At 41.0% G+C, this 9,020-nt stretch overlaps 1 protein-coding gene across 1 annotated transcript; it reads left to right on the forward strand.

The window, feature by feature from the left end:
• Window positions 1-4,376: 4,376 nt before the first annotated feature.
• CHCHD2 (coiled-coil-helix-coiled-coil-helix domain containing 2) lies at window positions 4,377-8,337 on the forward strand. The gene is made up of 4 exons (XM_028527820.2): window positions 4,377-4,603; window positions 6,058-6,307; window positions 7,040-7,193; window positions 8,042-8,337. Exons 1-4 carry the CDS (start codon window positions 4,554-4,556, stop codon window positions 8,050-8,052), a joined length of 465 nt encoding a protein of 154 aa, XP_028383621.1. The 5' UTR covers window positions 4,377-4,553; the 3' UTR covers window positions 8,053-8,337.
• The last annotated feature ends 683 nt before the right edge of the window (window positions 8,338-9,020 follow it).

A 9,020-nucleotide genomic window follows, 5' to 3' on the forward strand; every position in this document is an offset into this window, starting at 1 on the left:
GGGAACCCGGCCTGCAACCCAGGCATGGCCCCTGAGTGAGAATTGAACTGGCAATCCTTTAGTTTACAGGCCAGCACTCAATCTCCTGAGCCACACCAGCCAGAGCCACTTTTGCTTTTTTCTATCCATTCAAAGTGAGTCACTAAATCCAGCTCACACTTAAGGAGAAAGGTGTTGGGGACCGCTCTGTGTGGTTTCGGGGATTGTAGCCCCTGGAAAGCAAGCTCTGAAAGGGGCTGGTAAGTCTCCCTGGAAAACCAGGTCATAATGCAGGTGGCAGGCATGACTCAATTCTAACACTGAGGGTCCCATGGGAATCGGGCCAGAAATGTACATTTTTGTCCTCTGAAGCAGGTTCTATGCAGTGATAAGCCCTGTTACTATAACCTGGATGCTTGAGTTCAAGGCATAAGGAGTGAAACTCCCTACTTCATGATACACGCCTATACAGCTATCTAGCACCTGCATGTCTCACAAACCCCAACCTGAAAAGATTTCTGTGTTTCTCTAGTTGTTATCTATAGATAGTGTTAGTTTTTTATGACTATAGCCTGTTAGACACTGATTGATAAGCTATGCACTATGCTGTATCCCTCTGCACTTCCCAACCCTAATAAAAGCTGTGTAAGAGAAGGTCTGGGGCATTCTCCACTAGAGGCAATCACCACCCCTTTTCCAGCAGGAGCAACAAGACTGCATCCAGGATGACTCTATTTCCATCTGCGGCAGCCCCTGGGAATCTTGAGGGCTGAAGTTCCCCTCAGAAAGGAGTCAGGCTCCACCTTTTTAAAAAAGGATTTGATTTTATTTTTAAACAGAGGGGAAGGGAGAGAGAAAGAGGGAGAGAAAAACATCAATGTGTGCTTGCCTCTCAAGCACCCCCTACTGGGGACCTGGCTGTCAACCCAGGCATGTGCCCTGACTGGGAATGGAACTAGAAAACCTTTGGTTTGCAGGCCAGTGCTCAATCCACTCAGCCACACCAGACACAGCAGTCTCCACCTTTTGAAAGAAATAATCAATTTGTGGATATTTTAAGCCACCATGGTATGTTTAATATAGATATATTCATTGAAGAAAAATTGGAAAATATGGACAAAAATACAGGAAGAAATCACTACCCAATGGATAATGTCACTCCTTGGTTGTATATAATGCCAGTTATTTAAAATATATAAATTTTCTCAAAATATAAATATACTATGTATACTATTTTGTAAACTGCTTTCACTTAACATATTGTGAAGATACCTTTCATGTCAAATATTCTTTCACAACATTTGAAATGGCTGCATAGCACCTTACATATATGTATAATTTATTTAATTCTATATTATAGGACACTTAAGTTGTTTACAGGTTTTTCCTATTTTACATATTTTGTTAAATGTCCTTATAACTAATTTCTTTTCACATATGACTATTTTTCTTTCTTTTTTTTACTGCTGTTTCTTACATTCCTAGACATGAAATTTCTGGAACAGAGTTTTCACTATTTTATTTCATTTTACAGGGGAGGGAATGCACAATTTCAAAACTTATGTTATCTACTGCTTAATTTGAGTAGAATTTTTGCTGCAATCATTGAGTCCATTCAGCCAAATGTCTGTCAAATATCTGTAATGTCTATAAGAGTTCTTTGTTCAAATTATGGTCACCATAAAAGAATTTGCTGAGACTGATTGAAATCACTATGAAATAAGAAGTTGTTACATAAACTTTACTAAAGACTGTACTTGACCACATCTCTCCAGCAAACTACAAGTGATATGTGGCAGAATTCCAGTATTTATTTTCAATTTCTGCTTTTTTAAACTAGCTTTAATTAACTTCTGGCAGGTTTTTGTTTTTTGAATAGAGGGAATACATTAATTATTCCCTTTATTCAAACAGAAACCCAAAGGATAGAAAATGTTAACAGTAAAAGTTCTACACCTGTGCCACAGATACCCAGTCCTATTGCCTGAAGGCAAGCAGCATTAACAGCTGCAGACATTTTATGCATATGCAATATGGTCTTTTCCATTTTACACAAACTATACTATACTTAATCCTGCCCCTTGCTTTTTTTTTCCCCTTGGTAGTTTATCTTGGAAATCATATCAATAGAGAAGCTTCTTTATTATTTTTTATATTGTGTGAATGCCATAATTTTTTAAGATTTTTATTTTTAGAGAGGGGAAGGGAGGGAGAGAGGGAGAGAAACATCAGTGTGTGGTTGCCTCTCACACACCTCCTACTGGGGACCTGGCCTGCCACCCAGGCATGTGCTCTGACTGGGAATCAAACCCATTGGTCTGCAGGTCAGCACTCAATCCACTGAGCCACACCAGCCAGGGCTGTGCCATGATTTTTGTATCCATAATTCTAACAGGATTATTAGGTTGTTTCCAGTTTTTTTTTTTTTAGATTTTATTTATTTTTAGAGAGGGAAGGGAGGGAGCTAGAGAGAGAGAGAGAGAAACATAAATGTGCGGTTGTTGGGGGTCATGGCCTGCAACCTAGGCATGTACCCTGACTGGGAATCGAACCTGAGACACTTTGGTTTGCAGCCCGCGCTCAACCCACTGAGCTCCGCCAGCCTGGGCTGTTTCCAGTTTTCTACTATCATAAAATAACCTTGTACAAACATTTAATATTCTCTCTTCAATTTGAATTAATGCTTAGTCAAGATATTAAAATTGCCTGTCTGTCTTAATTACCCAAAGTTCTCCCTGTAAGTTCTTGTGCCAGGGCGTCCTTTATTAAGTTCCTTTTCTCTGTCTCTGCATATGAATTATCCAAAGGCAACTACAAAGTCTTGCCATTTAGAAAGCTTTAATTTCTTTAGGAAGTCCTATGAAAATAGAACTTTTTCATGAAAAGGTTTTGCATGTACCCCTTGGTTCCACAAACATCCTGCTATTGCTGGAAAGGTTGTGTTAAACTCCATTACCTCCAGTAAAAGGGGAAATTTCTGGTGGACATCCAGTAGAAACGGAGATTCCACCTCAGTTTTCTCCACAAATCCCATCCCAGCTCCAAAGACCTTCCCATGAAATGTCACTAGTCCGCTTTCCCCCTACTGCAGAGGCTCTAAACTGTTATTGTTAAAAGCATTTCACATCAACTACTACTAAAGCACAGACCCTTGGGACCTGTGCAATTGCTCTTCCCTCTGCCTGGAATGCTCTTACCCTTCATAAACACATGGCTTGCTCCCCCACTTCAAGGACTCTGTTCAAATATTGCAGTCTTCAAAGAATTCAGTCCTCTTCAACATAAATCTCTCTTACCCTGCTTTTACTTCATGTCACCAACACCTGAGTTATATAGGTGTTTGTGCCTCCCTCCCTAAACTTGTAACCGGAAAAGACACCAGCGCTTGAGCTGCCTGTCATTACCAAATCCAATAAGCAATGACAGGGATTGAATCTTTTATGAGCACTTTATTTAGATGGCCGGCAATCCAAGCAGATGGTAGGTTCATAACCTAACAAACCATCTTCCATTCTCTTTCCTGGCCAGATCTTTTATAAGGGGGTGGGGGAGGACAAACAAGGTGCGGTGAGGGCTTTGAAATTCAGAAGCTGCAACATTCCTGTCGTGGGCAGTTAGCTGTTCCCAAGGGGTGGGGGTTGGTCACACAAAAGGTCCAGATGCCTCCAACATGTCCCCAGGCAGTAATCTCTATCTAGCCAATGCCCCAGGAGGTCAGCTGCTTTTCCCAGGAGCCAGGGTGGGCTTTAACTGTAGTTTCTGAAACAAAAGCTTAACATACACATTACTTGCTAGACTTAACAGCTTTTTACCTTAAGCTAAAATCTTCCAAGTTTTGAGTGCCCTATCAAACTGAGCTAGCTGGCATTTGATCAGAACATGTTTACCAGTGAATACTATCCCAATTACGGCCACAAATTGCAAAACACGAAACAGGGGTTGAAAGTGTATAGTATACATAATGTAAGGCACTATTACAGTCTGAAGCTAGCTTTTGTTGACTGGATCCACAGACAAAAGAAATGCACTCTGTACTGTCGATTCCTGCCTAAAGTTCAACTTCCTTCACTTCATATTACGGCCCCACTGTGCCTCAAAAAATATTATCCGAATCATGCTAAGAAAGGTTAAGTAATTCGCCCAAGGTCCAGTGATAGTCCCGACAGAGATCTCTCAAGGTTGGATTTGACGTACCACGTTAATAAAACAAATGTTTGAAGGAAGCAGCAATGGTCCTTATGCTAGAAGCAAACGTGCCAGCCCTTCTGACTCAGGCTAGGCTGGGACAGAAGGTTAACCCAGCAGTCACAGGCACTTCCGGTTTTCTAATCAGTCCCGGCGTCCAGCTCCTGACGCCACCGCGTGCAACGGAGACGCCACGCATCCTCCTGTTCTTCCAGTGACCTTCAGGACCGACAGAGACGTCGGCAACGGAAGAGCTCTGCCTGTTTGATGATTGGTTGCGCGCGGACAGCCCGCCTCCTGTTTTCCGTTCTTGGGCTCCAGAAGGCACCGGGGTCTTCTCCGAGTTTCGAGTTTCGCACTTGTAGACGCCGAGCCGCAGCGCAGTAGCGATGCCGCGTGGAAGCCGAAGTCGCACTTCCCGCGTGGCCCCTCCGGCCAGGTGAGGCCACTGTGGGGTTTTGGGCCCTGCGGACGCTGTGACGCAGAGGCAGGCAGCGCTAGGCCTTGGCGGGGCAGGCGGAGGCTAGCGAAGGCTGCTGCTGGGTGGGCCCGAACCCGCCCGTCGCAAGCTGGCAGTAAATAGGCTTTGGCTAGATTTTCTGTTAGTGGCAAATGCTCGTGAAGTGTTTAAAACACCTGATAACTCGTTTTAATTGAAAACAGAAGTTGTAAAAAGAAATGGACATTTGTAAGTGTCAACAGGCTGAAATGTCAGAGGCAAAAAAAAATGTAGAAGAAAGATAATATAATCGGGAAAGTGATCGAGTTTCAATTCAATGAATAGTCTTTGAGCACCTGTCTTAAGCAGTGAGCGATTTAGGGTCTCAGCCTAATTGGGGACGCAGTCATTAAGGCCCTCAACGTTTACATGACATTTTCTAGTTAATAACATAGCTGAAATATGTACTGCCAATGACACCTCATGGTTAACTCTAGAGATCGATGTTATTTCTACTTCAAGGAAATTAGGAAACAGAATAAATGACTTTTCCAAGGTCATACCTCCAGTAAGTAGGCAAGCCAGGTCTCAGACCCTGGCTTCCAGTGACTAATTTAGGACATTTATCACAGTTCCATCTTGCTTCACTGGATTACAATCATACAGTGTGCTAGGAGTGTAGGGGAGCAGTTCACTTAGGAAAAGAAACTTCTATCCAAAGGACAAGTAACCACATTTTTATGAAGTGAAATCATAAACTTTTGACCTGGCCTTATTTGGGGGAAGAACACCCAAGGAAACAATCTAAAAATGGGTAGAGAGAGTATAATATATGTGAAGATTTTTAAAGCAGCCTGGGACATATAAGTTAAATTATTGGAAGTGTCCAAACGTCCTACAGGTGAGAAATAGTTGAAATTAATTTTGGTATAACAGTTCAGGCAAGTCACTTCCAGTCAGTGGGCTTCAGTGTTCTAGTCGGAATTAAATTAGATTATTCCCCCAGATGACTACCTCCCTTGGCAATCCTTAAATTACAACATCCCACAACAGGCTCTTCTTCTCTTGATATTTTTGTTTTCTAACACGTGATGAATTCTGTGAGGATATTTTAAACTTGTAATATTTTCTAATTTTTATGAAGTATTGAGATAACTTATTTAAAGATACTGTGGGCTATGTGACTACATGGAGATGGTTGCCAAAAAGCAGAAAGAAAATAGTTTATAGCTGGTGATTACAACCTTAACCAAAGGTTAAAGAGAAAAAATGTAATGAAATAATTTAGGAAATTGTGTTCTGTGAAGTTTTTTTTGTGAATGTATATAGTATTTATGTTTAATAATTTAAAATGAAAATCTTGATACTTACTTTAATGCACAAGTTTTTTTTTAAGTTGACAATTTCCAAACCTGGTTGGAAGTAAAAACTGCATATTTTTTGTTTTTTTGCAGCCGGGCACCTCAGATGAGAGCTGCACCCAGGCCAGCTCCAGCAGCTCAGCCACCAGCGCCAGCTCCACCATCTGCTGTGGGCTCACCTGCTGCCGCCCCCAGGCAGCCAGGTCTCATGGCCCAGATGGCAACCACAGCAGCTGGTGTGGCTGTGGGCTCTGCTGTCGGCCACACGATAGGTCATGCCATTACTGGGGGCTTCAGTGGAGGAAGCAATGCTGAGACCTCAAGGCCTGACATCACTTACCAGGTAAGATTTTGGGCAGTGTTACCCTTCAGTGGTATAATTTATGAGAAAACCTAGTTTTTTGGTACGTTTCTTATGTGTAAGAACTGTTTATCCACAGTGCTGCTAACAAAAAAATGTTTTATCAAAAGCCACATTTGGCAGCTGAATTAGTGCCTTAGGCCAGCATCAGCAAGTACTATACAAATTGTATTTCTTCCCAAGGAGTAGAATTGTAGTAGTTTGACCTGATTCAGTGTAAAGCAGCCATTTTTCCTTATTTTAAATATTTTTGTCTTGGTTACCCTTAACTAATTCAGTCTCAATCTTAGTTAAGTATTTTTTAAAATCTCTTGAATAGCTATCTGCTCTCTGATCTCTTTTATCTGCCCCTCCTGAGGTATGTGAATTTTGCCTGAAGAGCATGGGTGTATACTGTTTTATTTTACTTTATAATAGTCCCATTTATTTACTCCATGAAACTTCACTAAACCACTGGTCATTAAATGTTCAGGTAGCCATTTCACTTTATTTGTACCTTTATTCTTGAGTCTTTGTGATTACAACTGGAATTCTGCTAAAGTTCATTTTCTGCCTTGAAAATATTTTACTTTCCATGTTATTAGATGGAATCTTCAGTTTGCCACTAGGTTAGTTCTGTTTGCCCAGTTAACCTCAAAGACAGTGGATGCTGCTCTTGTTCAATTGTGAATCTGATTTCCTTCCTAAACCTTCCTGAATGTTATGTCTTTGCAGGAGCCTCAGGGAACTCAGCCGGAATACCAGCAGCAGCAGTTTGGTCCATGCCACTATGAGATGAAACAGTTTTTGGAGTGTGCACAGAACCAGAGTGACCTTAAGCTTTGTGAGGGTTTCAGCGAGGTGCTGAAACAGTGCAGATTTGCAAATGGTAGGTGATACATCATTCCATGATTGAACTTGGCATGTGCTCGATTTGTTCAGTGGTGGTGCTCCTGGACCCTGTGAAACTTAGGGAATCGGTGTTTAATAAATTAAACCAACAAATTAGAGAAGATTTTGTTAAAATTACTCTAAAAATGAGCTAACTTCTAACTAGGAGCTGGTCCAGAGGTCATTTCCAGTCATTATCTTAATCTTTTACCAGTTATGTTTTGAATCTGATTCTTCCTTAAACAAGTATAGATTAGTGCGTCAGATCTTACTGTGGTTAATTGCATGTGAGTGATCTCAACTTAAGGCTATGAATACAAAATTCTATTTCACCAGAGTCCCAGGAATGCACATAAAGACTCTGATATTGCCATTCTACATGCCTCATCTGAGAGAGATAAGCTTATTAAATCATTCAGTGGAGCTGAGATTTAGGCTTTCTGGAATGTCATCTGGTTGTCATTTAATTTCCTTCTATCAACCTAAGAATTCACTATCTATTAAAATGCTATTTTCATTTTCCCACCTTCATTTTGGTAGGGCATAAGGGAGAAGTTACCCCTTTCAGGTGGTTGAACTATGGAAGTAGGAAGAGACTGTGTGTCCACTTTTATCAGAATTCTCTGGAGAAGCTACATCTAGCATCACAGTGGCTAAATGTCTGCTTCAGGACTCTGTCCCCAGAAGCACAGGTGCCCTGTCTCCTCAGTTGTGAATGCAGAGTTGAGGTTTTGTTGGTTTCAGGATACCTTCAGTAACTTACGAAAGAAACCTGGGTTTTGGGGAGGGCTTCTGTTAAGAATGTACAGCAAGTGCTCTTCTAATGTACTTTTTTTTTGTTTGCAGGATTAGCCTAATCGAGTTCATATTGAAGAAATGGAAAATCATCTCTCATGACCCAAGTTAATTTAGTATAAAGATATAATTGATAGTGAAAGTATAAGTGTACCAGTTAAACCTCTCCTATCATTAATAGTTTCCTTGCCTCAGAATTGCAGTGGAAGAGTGTTCTTACTATATAGAAGCTCCCTGAGGTGGTATTGAGTCTGGGGCTGGGCAAATATTTGCGTGGCCTCCTAAAACCAACTTTTGTGATGTTACTGTTTGTGAATCAATTAGAATAAAGTGAATTTCTTCCAAAATGGTGTCTGATAAATGTAAGTTATGGTATATGCATGTGGAATGTAAGTATTTTGCAGAAGAACTTAATTGTCTCAACATGTATTTAACTTTATCTAGTTTATAGTCTCTGGACAGTAAAGGAGCATACACCCAGAGGATCTGGTAGAGCTTCCTGAGGAACTTTTGTGGAGAAATAGTTACATAAGGAGTAGTTCACTAGCAAACACGCTGCTCATTAAAAAGGTTCCCATCACTCTTAGTCTTGGGAGTCAGTGTTCAATAAACTGAGCAGTAACAAGAAACTGTTTAAAATAATTGTTCCAATCAGGTGAATGATCGATAAATGGGTTCTCTGCAGCCAGGTCAACACTACATGTCACTGTTACCCTAGAACACCCAATTAGCTAGCCAGAGATGAAAACCATTCTATTAATGCAGGCAGTTCCTCTGCAAATGTTTTTCTAATGTTTGAGGCACATCATTTTTTTTTAAATGAACCAAGCTCCAAACCTCAAAAGAACTAAACATTTTATTCACTTAGGAATTGGCCTCTAAGCCTACATCTCGCTTCTGCACTTTTCCAACTTTAAAATGTAACTTTCAGAGGTTCTGTTTCCTGATTCTGCCCCCTGCCCCACCGCCAAGTCTTAAGAGACCTTTACAAGGTGAGTGGGTTGATGTTGGATGAGGGAATTACCGAGTT

This window comes from Phyllostomus discolor, chromosome 3, assembly GCF_004126475.2.
Source record: "Phyllostomus discolor isolate MPI-MPIP mPhyDis1 chromosome 3, mPhyDis1.pri.v3, whole genome shotgun sequence".
Taxonomy (NCBI): Eukaryota; Metazoa; Chordata; class Mammalia; order Chiroptera; family Phyllostomidae; genus Phyllostomus; species Phyllostomus discolor.